Source organism: Augochlora pura, chromosome 4, assembly GCF_028453695.1.
Source record: "Augochlora pura isolate Apur16 chromosome 4, APUR_v2.2.1, whole genome shotgun sequence".
In the NCBI taxonomy this organism is placed as follows: domain Eukaryota; kingdom Metazoa; phylum Arthropoda; class Insecta; order Hymenoptera; family Halictidae; genus Augochlora; species Augochlora pura.
In genome coordinates, this window is record NC_135775.1 from 4,951,044 (window position 1) to 4,969,547 (window position 18,504).

At 49.7% G+C, this 18,504-nt stretch overlaps 1 protein-coding gene across 1 annotated transcript in view; it reads right to left on the reverse strand.

Moving 5' to 3' along the window:
* Positions 1-18,504, reverse strand: part of Pxb (putative Hedgehog signaling attenuator pxb) — a 473,162-nt gene that overhangs the window by 37,227 nt on the left and 417,431 nt on the right. Inside the window, exon 3 of the mRNA XM_078178703.1 lies at positions 10,635-10,747. Within this exon, the coding sequence (XP_078034829.1) occupies positions 10,635-10,747 (113 nt within the window). The remainder of the gene's footprint in view (positions 1-10,634; positions 10,748-18,504) is intronic.

Genomic DNA, 18,504 nt, shown 5'->3' on the forward strand with positions numbered 1-18,504 from the left:
GCCCAGGCGCGCAGCTCGCACAGCCATCCTCGATAGCGACACTCTCTCGTCGCGTTGAATGCTGCCTCTCTCCTGACGGCCTGTCATCACCAATTATAACCCATTCAGGACTGCCACGGGTTAAATTACCCATAGACTGCCGTTTCCCCCCCTCGGTATCTGCTCTGCTACGTATACAGAAACAACGAGCATGATTCACTGCTCCGTACCATCGCGGCGCGGCGGCGCGGCCGGCCGGTGCTGCGTTCGTCCCTCCCCCCCTTGGACGCGGCCAGGGAACCCTCCCCGGTCCGAAATTATCCGGCGATGGACACGCGAGGTGCAACTGCACGTATGCGCTTCCGGTGCGACTGTCCGCGGTGTCTAATGGCCCCCGGAGAACGGGACACAATGGGCCCTTGATTACGCGCGGCGGGGGCACGCGAGCTCTCTCTTTCTCTCTCTCTCTCTCTCGCCGCTCCAAACAAACCCCGCGTAAGTGAAAAAGCCTTCGAATCCCCGTGGAACAGCGAGCGAAAACCGAGTGGAAGGCGGACGCGGCAGAGGTGGGCCGAGAACGGCCGCGGGTGGAGCGCGCGGTGTGTTTGAAGTGTGATCGAAACCGGGCGAGAACTAATTCCCGGGTAAATATGAGAAAAAAGGTCGGCCGGCTTTGAGGGCGACGAGAGGACGTTTTTGTCTTCCCTTAATTACCATTCGTCGTCCGTAGGGCCGGGGCTCCCTCTCTCCGTCACTCCGGTCGGTTCGAGAGCGACGTCTCACCGGTAGAGGATCCTCGCGAAGTCAGTCCGCCGCGAGTATACCGTTCCTATTCCCTCTCCCTCTCTCGAGACTCTCCTCGGTCGACTCTATTTCGGATTTTAATTTCGCGCTCTCGCGGCCGGCTGTTCAACGCCCTCCGTTGCTCGAGTGGCCGGTTCGTTTTTGCGATCGGCAGAAAATTATCCCCACTTGGCCCCCCCGACAGCTAATTAGCAGGAGAAAAATGTCGCGACCCGGGCGCAAGCACTCGCGACAGATTTAATTCCCTGCTACGTAGCATCAACGACGATCCTCGGCGATGCTCCGTACCCGGCCGTTTCTTGCAGCGTTCCTCGGTAATATCCGTAAGTGCATCCCGCGATTTTCTTGCACGTGCACTTCCTACCAATGTCTCCGGTCCCTGCGCCGGGGTATCTCTCGCGAGCGCGGAACGAGAGGGAAAGGAGTGTGGGTGTAGACGAGACGGGAAGAGGAGAGGCGGAGAGAGAGAGAGTGTGAGAGAGGGAGAGAGAGAGAGAGAAAGAGAGAGACACCCGGGGCGCAGCGTTAACAAGCAATGACTGCAACGACGCCATCGTCGACAACCGGGACAGACCGCGCCGACGACGAAGACGAGTGCACGGGCCGACCGAGTGCACCGACTCAACCCAGACGTCCGCCACTCTACATAATTGCTAGCTATTGTACGCTCTGTGTGTGCCCGCGCCGCTCCGGCCGCCCCCGCTGCGCGCTCTCTCTCTCGTCCCACAGCCCCGGGGATTCCCCGAGGCAAATAGATTTTTTTACCGCAGCTCCCGACACCGCAGAGACCACGACGTCCTGGTGACCTCGGCGTCCTTCGCGTCTCCCGGAGAAGGAAAAAAAAACTGTACCACGGCGGTGCCGCGAACAGATGGTCCCCGCTGCAAGGAAGCCCACATTCCGCGAGATGAACCGCCGCCGACGACTACTTTGATCCCACGGCGCGAGAAATTAATTAACGGGGTCCTTTGGCTTCTCTTAATTCCAAGTGTACCCCCTCTCCTTAGTTTTACTTCTTCTCTTCGGATTAACGCCCTTTTCAGCGGTGGGTCGTTGTCGGATTATATTTCTTTTGGACCCGCGTTTCTATTTCCTGCTCTCTCTCTCTCTCCCTCTCTCTCCGTTTGCTGCCTGTTGGCTCAGCTGAATGTGATTTAATTTATTACTCGGGACTTTTAATCAGGCTTTTGAGCTTCCGCGCGGACCATCCGCGCTTGTTGCCGGAAACAAGCGCTGTATTAGCTCAAGATATTTCAGTGGATTAGCTCTGCGCGTCTGGCCGATTTTTTTAGATATTTAATTGTAATTCTGTTATGCAATGATAAATTGAAATAGAAATTATATCGTTGTGGAATTTTATAAAATTTAATATGTAAAAGATTTTGCATATTTAATAAGATTCTTTTAAGTGATAATAATTTAGTTAAACGATTAAACAGATAAGAGAAACGAATCATGAAATCATTATAAATTAATTCAACTTTAAATTGTGAGAAAAAATGCTACTTACGCCACCCTCGACGATTATTTAACCCTAAATAAAATATTGCGATTTCAAGTAAATGCTACACCGATTCCAGAACGTGTAAACTGTAAGCAATGGCGTTCGACGAGTCCCGTGGATGTTTCGAGGTGACGGGATTAGTGGGCTCCCGAGGAGTTGCACAACCGAATAAACAGCAGTTTCAATGCATCTCGTTACGCGGCGAAAGAAGTTTCCACGGAATGGTCAATGACTGCTCGACGCGCCCGGTAATCGGATTTCCGCGGAACGAACGCCGGGAGCGGGAAACGCGGGAAACGGTGGATGGAAAGGGAGATTCGGTAACCGCTTGTTTACCGTACAAAACAACGGGAGGTTTGTTTGTCAACCATCGTGTGGAATCCGAAACTGTGACGACTCTGTGGGTCGCGAGGGGCTGAAAGGGGGGTGGGGAAGGGGTAGGTCGGTCCGTGTGCGAGGCGACGCAAGAAGACGAGGCACCGGGGGCCACTGGATAGAAGAGCCGCGCGTTCCATCTCGTCGAGAGGGACGGGGATAGGCGCGGAGACGGAGAGAGGCGGAGACAGAGAAAGGGACGCGGAGGGAAGTGCTCATGCAATGCAGATCGTTAAAGCATCCCCGTTGCGCCGGTGACCCGAATGTGGCTTACGGAGACAAAGTGCGGGCCAGAAAGGTGCAGGGGAAATACAGGGGAGGAGGGACGGGGAAAAAGGAAGAGGAAACGGACCGACGATGGCGGCTAGGCGATCCGGACCCGCGTTCGCTTCCTCCCCTGCTGGCAATTCCTTGTTTCCCGTTTACATCGTCTGGAATCTGTGCCGCGGCAAGTGGAACGTAAGTAATGCTATCCACCGCGCAACTGGAAAATATCGTCGAACGGAGCATTTCCCGAGAGTCGTCCTACAGTTTTTGCCCTGGTTTCGTTATGTTTTCTTCCGGCACGGCCGGCCATACCTCCCGAGTATCTGGCGTTTATCGTTATTGCCCGGCAAATTCGAATCTTCCGATTAACGAGTAGCTACGATGATACGACTGTCACCGGCTCCCCAACTGTTCCGGAACGGAAACTCGAGTTTCGCTTTGCCGGCCGACTGGAAACGCCTCTTTGTACCATCAGACGAATCTATGCATTTTAATGAACGTTATTATGAAAGGGATTATCATTATAGGTGTTTAAGAAAATTTAAGTCTCTTTTTACCATTCAACTTTGTCCTCTAGGCATGTAATTTATCTCTGAAAATAACAGAGATATTTCAGGTAATAATGTTAGGTGACATGAGGTAGATATGAGGGAGTTGCCTCTGTTGATAAGTTACATCATAGATGAGCACACTGTTGCACATCTATTGCACATGGTCCGAATATTAATCATCGACTGTAGACGTTATAACTTTAGATTTAACCCTTTGACAGACTTTGTCATTTATCCATGTGTCGCTGTTAGAATTATATAAAATTTAATTCTTAAACATTGATTCCTACTCTGCTCCAATATAGTTTATAAATTTTATTAACACTCACAAGAAGTAAGTATATAGAAAAAATAATTTATGTCATAAAACTGCGCTTCGCGATTTTAATTTCATCGAATAAAACGCTTTAGCTCTATTAAATTTCAAAGGTTTCTTGGCCTAGTAGTCCCTAATGAATTTGTCTTCGACGTTCGATAACTCATCCAATATATTTTAATTCATGACAAACATCTATATGAGCCAACAATCCATCCCCTAATAATATCTGATATAATCACTCGAAAATAGAAGGCGTCGATTCACCGCAAGAACGAACCCTCGTCGCAAGAACTGGAAAGTCGAGACTCCCGTGTCCCCGCATTTCAGCGGATCGGAATTTGCCACATCGAACGTATTGGCGCAAAAATTACGCGGAAGAACGGCGGCTGCGGGCGTCTCTCGTAGAGAAAGAGAGAGAGAGAGAGAGGAGGGGTGTCTCCGTGAAAAGGAAGATTGATATCGCCGTGATCGCGGCACGGATCGGCCGGCACGATCCGCGGCGAATTAAACCGACGTAAAAGAACGAGGAAATGAATTTCTGGTTTCCCGGGAGCTTTCTCCGGATCCCGTCGAACGCGGTCGAGATTCGAGTGGCTGATCGATCGGCCCTCGAGCGAGACGCGCTCCTGACACAGAGAGGAAGCGACGAGGAAAGAGAGGGGCGCGCGGGGGGACAGCCGACACTCTATCGGCGGCGGATTCAATTTGGGCCGCGCAAAGTATCGGATCAGCTTTAATGTTCGCCGATATTGAGCCCGCCGGTGTTTTCAACCGCTCGTTCCCAGACACGTTGTCCGTGACTTCCTCTCTCCCTCTCTCTCTCTCTTTCTCTCTCTATCTCTCTCTTTTTTCAACGGCATTCAGAGCGCCGCCGCGCCGCGGAAATGGAAGCAACGCGAGGGTCGGCTTCGCGTCTAGACGCGGCATCGAAACGCGTCCGAATAGCAATCGTGAATGAGGGAACGATAGCGAGGCGAAACGGAGAAAAATATAGGTTAGATTAGGCGAACTGGCATCTCTCGCCTGTAGCGTCGGGCGTCGACGGTTAAATAAGGGCTGCGGGATCTTTGCTCTGCTCCGCCCCTACCGGCGCGGCTCCTTTCGTCTGCAACCGGGCCTCCCGCTCGTTTCTTTCCTGTTTTAGAACTTCCCTTTTCAAGAGAGACGCGCGCCGATGTGCTTCAAACGCCATCCTTGAAATCGTATTACCGATTTTCCTCCGGCGGCCCCCCTCCCCCCCCTCGTTGGCTTTCTGCTCTACCCCCGGAGTGATTTTGATCAAACGAGATGAACGATTCAATTCAGTCTGGATTTTTCGAATGAAATCGACCCGGAAAACTCGGTAGCCACCGTTTGAAATGTACCGTTTTCCAGCGAAATGTAAGGCGCTCCATTGTCGCGCTGGTATGGGAAACAATTTTCCAAGTTTTACGTTTGAATAAAATTGCTTTCCGCATGCGAGTAGGTTATTGTTTCGAATAGTAATATGTTCGAAATCGAAAGATGTTAAGAATCTCGTAATAATTAGATACAATGTTATAAAGGTGGAAATATAATATTGATATTAAAACCAATTGTTCAAAATCAAAGTACAAGTTCTTGTTACACTTCTACGCATTATTTCTTCTAGTTAAACTGCTTATGCGTGTCAAAAGTATTTTTATCTCACGCAAGAAGAATGTTAAAAATAGTTAAAAATGTTGGACTTTAAAGCTTCTTTTGTAGCTCACTTTTTTACTTTAAAGCTTAGACTGTTGTTAACATGTCACGTAACTTTTAAGTGCAGTTTCTTGCGGCTTTTAATTATATACGAACGGTGATTGTTATGTTACGTTTCATGCTTCTATCGCACACATTTTTTTTACAAAAAATTACCTCTTCTTTTGAAATATTAACAGACATTTTTAGCTTGATAATATTATAGCTGATATCGTGCAAAACTCGTTACTATACTATAAATTTATATCTTGAAACGAAGCAAAGGAGATTCGAACGACAGAAATCTAATTCCATTATTGTGCAGTGGTATAATAAAAATTAACTTCGTTTAGGATTTGAGTCGCTCATGAGAACCATACATATGTACGAATGAACACAAACCGATCTGACAGAAGTCAACCGCACGTCTCAATATCCCGAACAGATCTAATTGCGAGCTCGTCTACCCATTAAAACACCCTCTACATTAAAAGCAAGTAGGGGTCTGACGGCACGAGACGCGCCGTACAATTGTCCACGGTATGGTGCTGCAAGCGCCAAAGAAGCTGAGGGCGTCGGAGCATTACGTCCACTTACAATTTGTCGCAGAGCTCTCGATTGCAATGATCGAGGCCGGGCGGCGACGAAGAGGAAGGGAACGGAGGTATCGCGCGTCCCGTTCGCGTGGCCGTTTCAAGCAACGGCATCGAATTATCGCGAATTGGCTGGAACTGTGACGACGACGACGTCGACGAGGACGGGGACGAGGACGAGGACGGCGCGGCGTCGGGCAGGAAATCGCATCGTGCCGAGGAGAAAGAGGACCGGCAAAGAGGGAACCCGGCTTGATGCGCAGCGAAAGAGGGAGAGACCGGGGGGAGAGAAGGGAGGAGAGAGAAGGGAGAAGAGGAGCGTGTATCGCGCGGATGGAACGAGGACGAGAGGACGCGGAGATGGGAGAACACGGCTGTGATTAGCATACAAACTACGCGGCGGCCGTGTTGGTTCTCCGCGTTTGCTCGGGACGCGAACCAGCGCCGCGTTCCGCTCGCGTGTACGTGCCCGTATACGCGGGTACGGGGTGTCCAAGATCGTGATTAAAGGCGCAGAGGGGATCTCGATCGGGAAACGCGCTGACCGACCGCTTTCGCCGCTAGAAAAACTGTTACCGCGCTGGAAGGTAATCGAGCCCTACGACTGAAAGACTTCTCGAGATTCTGCGCGAGGCGAAAGTACCTATTATGGAACGCTCTTCGAGACTACGAAATCGTCGATTTTATTGCAACCTGCGATACCGTTCGATACTCTTATTTAATAAATTGATGTTTTCAGATAACGTAATGCACTTTGAAATATTTATTTAATTTTAAGAATTAGTAAAGTATGAATATGTAAATCGGAATGGTAAGAAAATTGAAGTACAAAATATGGAACAGTATGTTCTTATTAGAAACAACCTTGTTCCAATGAACATTCTTTCTTACAGCTGATTTTTACGTAGCAATATTGAAGTGAATATAATAAAAAGCAATCTTGGAATAACGATGATTAAATTAATGTAAAGACTTTATTTAACAAGACACTTAGTACAGTATACGATATATATTCAAATATACGTATATTTGAAGAAGCTGTCAAGATTGAACGTTGTTCCATAGCAGCTACCCATTTACTTTACACCTCATTGGAAGATTTTCGATCAGGCAACCACCCAGCAGACTAATCTAGACTACTCGCCTTGATTTTTCGAGAGAACGATCTGCAGCGAAGCGCGGAGCTTGAAGGAACGAGGGGACGCGTCCGAGGCGTTGTAAAGATCTCAGGCGGACTTATTTGTCGCCGGCAAAGATGATTGCTCTCGAGCACATTATTAACCGCGCGGATACGAGAAACCCATTAGCGTTGATGCGGCCGCAGACGCCCGTTACAGCGAAAGACACGGTTGTTCTCTCGCGTCAAGAGAGGTTCAAGACGGTCCCGGGGAGCAGGACGACAGGACGCGGCGTTTACCGCCTCGGCGAACGAGCCGTGGAACAGCCGAAGGAATGAGATGCCACCCACAAAGTCCGGGAACTCGGAGCGGGTCGTCGCGAGCGCTCGAGAGAGAGAGAGAGAGAAAGAGGGTGAGAGAAAGGGAGAGAAAGAGAGAGAGAGAGAGAGCCGCTCGCACGCCCGTGGGCCACGATAATGGGCTATTACGATAAACTGAAAAAACCGGCGAGCTACAGAGAGACGCTGTTGTACAAACAGCCTCGGACCACGGTTCCCGTCCAAACAAATTATTCGTCGATCGTGCGACCGAGAGAGAGAGGGAGAGAGAGAGCTGGTCGATGGGAGGCGGCGCGGGCAGGTTGTGGCGTTTCACGTGCAGGAATGTTCCGCGAGCGATGTTGCTCTCGCGGACGAGCGAAGCCGGGTGGAGAGGCGGCGAGAAGAGGAAAGAGTCTCGCGAGGCGTCGGTACAAGAGCCACACGCTTGAGATGTTACCGAGGACGAGCGATAATGACCGGCCATTACGATAACCAGGCGAAAAGAGGGCCACGGGCGGGACAGGCCGGACATTGTCGCGGACCCGCGAAGACTCTCGAGTGCTTCCCCGGCTAAAGATACCGCAAGGCTGGCTCGTTGATTTTGAATGCGGCCCTCTGTGCGATCCAAAATCGTCTTGGCCCGCTGCCGATCCCTCTCCGTTACGGGGCGAGGGTTCATCGATCGTGCGGCATCATCGGCATCGGCGTCGCAACCTTTTGCCAACGCCGCGCCGGATTACTCGCGGTTGTCTGAGCCAGAGCCGGCCCCCGGAAACAAATATTGCCGGCGAATAATCGAAGAACCGTATAGTATTTCTTCTGTAACGTCCTTTGACTCGGGAAAACGCGAGACGCTTGGATACGCGGGCTCTCTCTCTCTCTCTCTCTCTTCCGTTCTCCATTGGCTGGAAGGCACCGCAATTTATAGACTCGATGCAGTATCTAGTTAGAATATGATTTACCGATTTGCTGAGTCAGTTCCCCGAAAAGTCAAAGGGTCGGGGGGTAGGTGCATGGCCGAGCAATTCCGTCGCTGAGAAATGGTACGCGCGTTCGCGGGACCCGCAAATATTTCTGAGCAGCGCGGGATTTATATTTCGCGGCGTTATCGGGACCGCAAAGACGCGGGGCGCTAAGGAGGAAAAACCGCAGGCCGCCTTTTGAGGCGACGTTAAGATTTCTCGGGCGTCTCTCGCGAAAGGCGGTCCCCCGCGTGAATTATTCGTCGAACGGGCAAGTCCGTTTCCTGTTTGACGCGGGAGGCAGAGGCCGCGGCTCCAGAAACCCTCCTTTCCGCCATTGTATCTCATTTTTTACGGCGTCGCAGCGCGTAAACCAGACGGAGACAATGTCCGAATGGGGCGAGAGCCGGGACCCTGTAAATCTTCGAGGCCGCGCGCGCTCACCTCTCTCTCGCTGGATGCATATTTCTTCCCTGTACGGGGCTCGATCTCGCGCGGATCTGGCTCTGCTTGCGCGCGGCCACAAAAGCGGGAGAGAGAGAGACCCAGCCACCGTGTCGGAGATTATCAGCGCGGCGCTGTTCTTGCCAGTCGGCGCGTAACGACGTCTCGACGCCTCCTTGTTTCCTCGGGACGCGTTTCTTAGGCCATTCATCGGCTCGGATACGCGTCCTAATAATTTCTCGAAGGCTCGGCTAAAGATTTCGTCGAAGCTTTTCAATCGCGTGAGCGACGGCGAGAGTAATCGTTTAAGACGAAACGACGGTCGACCGTGTAATCTAATTTTGTGGTCCACTCGGAGCAACGGAATTATTAATCAGTCGGCCTGTCAGAACCTCGCTAATAGTAACATCTGTCGGGAAATGTTCTGCGTTCTTGCACCATGTGTTAATTTAAGATGCTCCTTTGGTTCGTGCGCTATTTTCTTTCTTTTTTGTCTCAATTCTGTAATTCTTCTTCTGTCGTGATTTAAAGTATTGATAATAGGCAAATTACATCTCACTTCGATTTCAAATTAATAAATAACGCGTATACGTAGAAAATTCTGCGGAAGAAGTAATACCAACCAAAGAGATTTTATACAGCAATCGCATAAATGCAGCGAGAGAAAACGGAAGAAGAAAGGAAAAACTATCGCAAGGTGACGAAAAATCATCCGCTAAGAAAAGAGTGTAATTCAACCGCAGTAACATCAAAAACAGAGTTATCGACTAACATTCGTGAAGGATTAATGGTGAAGCTAGTGGAAACTGCAAGGTGTTCAGCTTCTGCAACAACGTCCGCGTTGAAAAACCGCTCCGCGCGGCTTCGGGGCGCCGAGAGAAATAAAGTTCATTAGGACCCCGCGAGAATTTATAGGGCCTGCGTGTCCCGGCTTACGTATATATGTATACTATACATATATATATTGTCGGGGCACACTTGGGAGGATTCCACGGTGGCACAATAGATTATAGCGAGCGAGCGAGCGAGCGAGACCCGTGTCTAGAGGGCGGCCGATGCCAGACGGGGCACTAACTTCCGCATTGGCCTATTCACGGCTAATTTAGCGCTGCCCGGAATGACAATGACACTCGCTTCCTGTCTGCGACGATTCTTCCAACCTCGCCGCTCCATACTCCCGTTGAATAGTTCATACAGGTTTCAACGTCGAGGAGATTGCCGTAGAAAGGACTGTAATCTTGCTAAGCAAACGGTGTCGGTAGCCCGCGGGGGGCCAACGCGGGATCGCCAATTTTCGGCTAATTTAGCGGCCGCTGTAACGGGCGAGAACCGCGCCGCGCGGACATATTCAGCCCTGTTCGATCGTCCGCCTCGTGTCTCTGCCCCCGCCCCCCTGCCACCCACCCCCTTTGGTACGACAGGCCTTCCACGTGGACCGACCACTCGAACGCCTGAAATATGGTTACAACCGGAGCGACCCTGAGCCCCCTCGAACACCTTACGACGCCCAGTCGGAATGAAACCCGGTATTTATTGCCGTAGGGGTGACGCTTCGTGCCTCCTCCTCGACGACCCCGAATGGTTCCTACGCGCGACGATGTTCTTTCCGTCTGCTCGGCTGTCCCGCGCGCGCGAGGCGGAACGACGGGTCCACCGTTACTATCGGCCCGGTGTTCGGAATCAGAGGTGTGTGTACTCACTTCCAGAAAACGACGGAGACGATCGCCGCCATCAGTAGCAGCACCACCGCGCATGTGATGATCAGGGCGGTGCTCTGCAGCGATGGATTCGTGTGGTAGGACGCATCGATCATCTGGAAAAAAAAGAGAGAAGACGTTCGTCAGACTGGTTCCTGATGCAGCATTCTTTTTAGCGGATCGTTGATCCTTTCCTGGTAGCAGGATAGGTTCAACGGGAATTTTTACGAAACAAATCGCATGTTTCAACGCTAGGTTTATGGAGCGCTAAGAGGAAGCTGTTTTATACCAGTTTATAAAAGCAACAAGACATTGATGCTGACCTCTTCAAATTTTTTGCAACAATTTATAAGGATCTTTCTACGCTGAAATTGTTGGCCGATTATTAACAGAATATTTGTTATCCAGACAACTGTTGCAATCCCTTTTAAAACTGTGTAAATTAATGTTATTATATCTTTGCTTTTCCTTTTATTCCACGTAATATAACACCTTCATAAAATATCTAATTAAATTGGGAACATCAAAGGATATACCCTTTTCAACCAGTTCACTGTATTTAACGATTATACTCGTTACGACGAAAAGGTAATATTAACAGCTGACTGGTTAAAGTAGAAAGTTGCTGTTTGATTTATAAATCCAGGTCGCGGAACAATATTTCACTCGAATCGCGCCAACATTTTCGTCAGAGTCTTTCTCCCCGAATTGCGCAAGTTTAGGAAGTGTATGATAAGAGCGACGTAATAATAGTAATAATTAGTCCGGGGAAAACGGGAATCTGCATACGGGTCCGCGGCCGCTATGCAAATCGCTAAACGGTGGATTTTACGCAATTATGTAAACGCGGAGCGGAATGCTAAAAAACAAATGAATATTTGATTAGATCCTTAGTTTACTCGCAGCTCCGCGAAACAGTTGAAAATAATGGGCCCGCTCGAGAGTCCGGCTGGTTATAAAATACTGCACTGGAAAATCCGCACTCGAGTCAATTACATCGTTTATCGCGGTGTTCGGAGAGCGGATGCGAGTGCTCGTTGAACGAATACGAATGACTGAACGGTAGTCGGCAATCGGCGCATCGACATCGAGCGGCGCAGCCAAGATTAATAGATGCCCCAACAACCTGTTATTATTAACATATCTTGTATCAAGTTTCGAAACAGCTTTTCCACGCGTAAAACAGCGCGCGCGACCCGCTTCAAAGATATTTGTCCCGGACTAGATTGCAAAGCGGCACACGGTTACAATAAACTGTACCAAACGAGAGAGGGAGAGAGAGAGAGGTCCTTTAATAATCCTACGTAATCTGACGCAATAACGGTGTAATAACAATGACTGCTATTATAATATCGCAGCAACAACGTTCCCGTTGGAAAATTAAATCAGCAACGTTAATTTTGTCAAGCCCCGAGTGTCGTTCAGGTAAACGTCGCATTAATATTTTGCGACCCAAATTGGACCGAAGTTGACATCCAGTTAAGGCGGAAATTTATCTAAAACTCGATTGCAATGCGCGCGAATTGATGCTATTATCCAAAATTTATACGTACCGGTAACAAGAACACAATTAAACCGAAATGGCGGCTTTTAAAGCAGACGTACGACCCGAGAATTACGTCCGCGGCGAATAAATACGAGATCCATGGACGGTGATTTAACGGCGATCAAGGCCGGAATCTCCGTTTATCAAAGTTCCACGCGTCATCTCGAGAAGGATCAAGGGATGCTCGCGGATCAGACAAGAATAGAACTTCCTCGAAAATTCACGTCGAGACCTCGGCGCAGCCATTCCCGTTCCGTCGGCTCGGATTCGTCGCGAGGACTCGCGCGGACGAGCATAAGCTCACGGGGGACGCTCGTCGCGCGTCCTCTTCTGAAAAAGAGCTCGGAGGACCGTACAGTGGAGGGAGAGAACGCGGGGCGAGGTTACGTGTCGCGCCTGCGAAAAGGGAAAGTGATTTCGCTGCGAAAGATCTCTCTGCGGGTCGGTGAAACTTCCTCCGTCGTCGTCTACGTCGCCGTCTACGCCGGTGGCCATTGTCGCGAGATCGATCGGCGATGCATTGTGAACGCGAGACTCATTTACCTGGAGGTGCGAAACCCCGCGTGGACCGGGGGCTGCGGCGGCGACGACGCGCTTCGGGGCCGCCGATTTAATGCGTATCGATAAGCACGCCCGCGAGCATTATAGTCGGTCGATGGGTATTCTGTCGGCTGGCACCGCGCCAGCGAGACACGCCGATCGGGAGACGCGGCGATCCCTCCGCGATGCATTCTCATCTCGATCTCGTTATCGCGTCTAGCTCCAGGAATTACTCTGGCTGCGTTCGGCGCGCAAAAAGAGATTGCGGAACTGGTCCGCGTGTCGGAGGGGCGACGATGATCGCAGCACTGGTGCACAATGCGACGAGTGACCGGTCTGAGCAAAAAGCCATGTCGCGAATTATGCTGGGTGGTCCGTGCAACTTGCACACCTTCATAACCTTCAATATGCGTGATGTAATACGATGATGAAATAAATCAATTGGATAAAATTATTAAGAGAAGACTAGTCTAATCGCTACAAAGGTCAATAAGGTCAAGTAAAACCTGAACCATCCGAACCTTTTTTTTAATATTCTAATTTTATGCGAGATAAAGTATCAATGGAATTTCTCTAATGAATCAACGTATGTATGTCGGCAACATTTGGCACCAAAGGGTTAAAAGTTTTCGAATCAGGAACAAAGACTTCGTACGAGCCGATAGATGATCGCGGCGGTAATTCCGCAGATAAATTCGGCCGCAAAGTTCCGCGAGTCGATTGTTAAGCCGCGGAAGGGCGATTTGATTACATCGATAAGTCGCGCGAGCAGAATAGAGGAGCTCCGGCGGAATACCGTGGTGCGTGGTGTTTGGCGACGGGCCAAGCGAAGCAGCATTTATCAAAGGTCCGCGCGGCGGCTCGATAGGATCGCGGACTCGGGGAGCTCATGGTCCCCCGTGAGGGAATCCCCGGCCCCTTCCCCCCCCCCCCCATTCTCCCCCTCTCTGCACTTAGGGACCGCGACTTGTCTTGCTCCCCGCGACGCCGCTCCATCTCGCGCCGGCTCATCGCTCATCATTACCGGGATATTAATGGCGTCAGCTAATGGATTCAGCCGAGAGCTTAGCGTCCCGGCCGCAGAGAATTCCTTTCCGGCGGATCCTTCCGTCTAACTCGCGCCGCTTTTTCCCGTCCCCCGCGCGCCGAGAGGAATTCGGCAAATAAAGGCAACCGGCGATGATGCATGGCCCCTTTACCACCGACGGTGATTTCATTCGCGACGAGCGATAAGGGCGGCCGACACCGACGCCGGCTTGTTCGAACCTAAACGATTCTTTTTCAAGGCCGGCGAATATCGACAGCGTCGGGGACGCCTCCGCTGGAAAAGGTCACGGACCTTTTCTTGCCCGGCGAAATTCCTGTGCTCCTTTTGCCCGGAAACCGACGCAACTCCACAGGGAGCCGACGTCCTATGTTCGATAAAACCGCGAGTCTGCGGCTAGCCGTCGGCCAGGACGAAGGACGAGGTAACCTCTTTCTCTCTTCCTACCTACCTACCTTCCTCCCTTCCTTCCTGTCTCGTATCTGGAGTCGGAGAATTCCAGACGGTGGACGCGAGAGACAAGAAGGCACCCGCGATCGAAGATTGAGCGTGGGAGTGAGAAACCTGGGAAACGAGCAACAAATGTGTCAGCCCCGCACGGAAAGTCTACCGTCGGCGAGACGAGAAACTACCCTTTCGATGTGGAGCTACGCGGCGGACTTGCACAAAAGACGGGCGAAATTTCGAGGCGGTTGCCGCCGGGACTACGGAGCGATAACGGCGACTAGTATGCTCCGTCTTTTAACACTAGGAAGATGGACCTCGTTGACATAACAGAGTACGTTTAGGTTGAGGTATAATTCTATTTGTTAATTTATTCAACACACTTTTCTATGCACTTAACATTTTAATTATATTGTTTCAGTAGTTTAGATAGTTTAAAGTGAAGTTTGAATAGTCCATTAAATTGTATGTTGCATCATAAACGCGACATTTTTCCATTTACTACATTCATAAATATTATGATTTAAATGTCTCTTCGCGGTTAGAACATTCGTGCGACGCATGTGGGTCTCGCTCTTTTTGTCAAGATCCTCGAGACTGTAAACAAGTGTCAAGAGTTATCCTCTTAAAAAGACTTCTGAAAGAAATGAAAAAGTACACCGAGTACGTAAAGAAACCTGCTGAGAAAAAGTTACCATGAAACAATTTCAGTGAGTACGTCTTTTCTTTATTATTTCTTTCCTTCTTCCATCAATTAAAAAAAAATTAAAGTAATGTGTAGACATACGAGAAATTTAGTGCTGAAATATTTATATAATTATAATATATAATTATATAATTTAATTATAATATTTTAATTAATAACAAATTAAGAATAATTCCTATCGACACCCTCAACACCGTAGACAAGTTTCAAGAGTCCAATAATTCAGTAAATTATATTTTTATTCAATTTTGATAGATTCTTAATCAACCCCTAACACAGTCAAGCAAGAATATTTATATTTTTATACAAAGTGGACCTGCGCGAGTCAGGCGTAACGCGATAGTAATCGCTTCGCAAAGCCGGAGAACAAAAGCCGAAATCGGCGGGATAGCGTGTCCGCGTGCCAGCAAATCGATCGGAAAAAAGGCGCAAGTGGTCACCGGAGTAGGAGCGTTCGTTTACAAAGCCGCGCTGAACCGTAAAACACCGCTCGGAAATAATTATGAGCTCGCGCTAGGAGAACGTGTCGTGAAACCTCGCGGACAAAGGCGGACGCATCCTGTGCCGGTCCTTGTTGTTCGAGCCACACCGCACGGAGCAAGTTTCGCAGATATCGGCGAACGCTCAGGAGGAGGAGGTGGAAGAGGTGGAGGTTGGGGTTGGGGGGGTTTGGTAGCACGATATTCGCCGCGCGGGAAAGCATACGTTTCAACAAACCTGCAGAGCGCGGTACTTACGACTGCTCTGATTCAGCATCAACGGGAACAGAAACCCGTAACCCGACTCCAGATCCAATTAATGGAATCCTGGAGGATAGTTGAACGCGTGGCTCCACGAGAGCAATAACGGCCGTAAATTCCGGATGGAATTGTGTATCGTGAGCCGGAGGGACGGAGGGGGGTTGGGCTGGTATACGCGACCTGGCTACGGGGATGGGGTACGAAGGGTGGCGAGATCTCCCCCCCGATGATCTCATCCCGTCCACCGGCTCCTTGGGAAAATGAGTCACGGTGCGCTCGTTCCCAATATTGACGATTAACTTCGTTACTCTCTCGCTTCCGTACCTGATAACGAGGTGTTCCCGGGAAAATAAAACGCCGATAGTCTGCCGATCTCGCGAAAGTTATGGCGCTCCTATTGCTTGACCGCCGACGCTTCGGATTCACGGAGCTTTTATTCAGGCTCTCTGTAACCAGCTCGGAAAGCGAACTCTAAATCGATATCGTTCGCGACACTGTCTCATTTACAAGCTCCGCGTGTCGCCATAGGTGTTTCAGAAGTAATTGCACAGATCATATGGTCACAGTTCCTACAGGCTATTTTCATTCTATACGGTGCAAAGTCTTTAGTTCGTGCGTTCTTTTAACACTAAACTTACCGAGTATATAAAAAGATGGTCGTTCAATTATTTTCTATGACAATTGTCTATAGCTTTAGCTCTTAAGGGCTTTTGCCGGGTAGAAGGTACTGCTGTATCGTCATCCGAGTAATTAAATAAAATATATTATCATAATAGGATATATAATGAATATTATATTTTTAATTTTTATTTAATTTACGGATGCGAATAATAGAACAAACATTGAGATATTTTGATCGGTATGACAAATGCATTATTAATGCATAAAATCACTAATTAAAGATTCTATTAAATTGATCTCTCATCAATCTGCTTATTTCAAGGGTTAACAGTCAACTCGATCGCATCGATCATTCTCTAAATCTGTGACAATTCAAAGAAATTCCCACGAGCTCCATCGTATCCAGCACGAAAGATTCATCACAACCGTATCAAAAAATTCATTCAGAGGAACCAGCGGACTGAATCCGAGCAGCGGTGAAGTCCCTTGAAATGTCCACGCTGGTGGGTTAATAGTCTCTGGGGCGTTCCGACGGACGGTCTCGGGGCCCGCTAAAGCCTAATCAACTTTGCTCGTCTTAGACCACGGCCGAGCATTCCGTCGAGGCCATAAAGAAAATTACGCGGCGTCGAGGCGATCGGTTTACGAGCATGCGAGCACGGCCTGAAATCGGGAAACTATATACTAATTAATCGGAGAGAGAAAGAGAGAGAGAGAGGGAGAGGGTGGCTGGTACTCCGGCGCGATATACGCGTGGCGATCGATCGATCGGCGGATTCCCTCACGGCCCCGCGGAGAGCAACGGCTCAGCCGATAGCATCGCCGGGTATTGTTTATGGATCGGTTGGTCTCTGCTTTCGAAACTCGTATCGGGTTTCAGCCGGCAGACTGACCGAGTCCGCGTTATCCGGCGGTCTCCATCCCCGGCGTCCCACAGTCGGCCGAGTCCCGGACGTGTGTCCCGGTCTTATCTAGGACAGGCGAGGCTTCGTTCTCCCGTGACGAGACTGCATGCTAGAGAGAGCATCCAGGAGGGACGCGCCGCGTGTGGCAATTGCGAGGCCGGAGAAACGACGCGGCTCTCTCTCTCTCTCTCTCTCGGCAGCCGCGGGATCCGTACGCGGCCGCGTTCACTGTTTGGTGGGACGCACGTGTCCCGTGTGTCTGAACGCGCGATCCCCCCGTTTCCCGACGGTGCTTGTACACCCGCCGCTCGGGCAACTAGCTCGCCCGTAATTCGGAAGTAAAACACAGCGTTTAAACGGACGCCTCTCGCCGTGCTCCGTAATTAGTTGGCTCGCGCGGACCGCCGCGGATCTTCGAAGGGAACTTAGCGCGGCCGAACGTCTGCGCGCGACAATTACTCGCGGAGCTCGCGATAGTCGCGAGCTTTACAACCGTCGGTTTATGACTACACTGTGAATGCAGCGCAGCGAAGCAAGTTTTGGGACGAGCGAGAGGATCCTTGCTGCACCGTACGCTCCATTCCAGCCGGGTATCCATCGGAGATACGGCGCACGGTAGCTGCGAGATACTGATCTTTCGAGTCGGCGCTCGTTACTTTTACTTGCGCCAGTAGCTGATTCGGATCTTTTACGATCTTTACCAATCGCAGCACGATTTGTTTCGCGGCTGTACCGTTTAATACTAGTTGGTCGCTGAGTATTCTTAAATAAGACAGACAATTCTCATGTACTCATTCTCAGTCTATCGAATTTGATATAATTGCTAAATAAAATAAAATAAGCACACTCGGCTACATTGTTGCTTTCAAAGCCCTCTGCCTACTTTGCATTATAAGTCTATAACACCAATCTCTACTGTAATATTTAAAAATTAATATTTTAATATTTTATAATTCATATTATAATTTGATTATAATAGATTAGTAGATCATGTCCTAAATCTTCCTAACAGTTATGATGAATACAATTCGCCCGGTTTCTTACAGCTCCGCAGTTCAAATTCCATTGGCACAATACGTACATTCTCCGCCATGAAAATGCAGATATCGCGAAAAGCAACAAAGCGGATCGCAAACTCGAGCATTCTCGTCTCCGGCACTTGACGGGCGGAGGCCACCGTTCAGCAGAGTAGCCAATCGGCATCGATCGACGCAAAGGAAGAAAGAAAAGTGTGGGAGCACTAGGGACCAAGGGGGATCTCAGCCCCGCCGAAATCAAAGCCCCGATCGGCGAACAGAGAGCGAGAGCTATCGTCCGCGGTCGTGG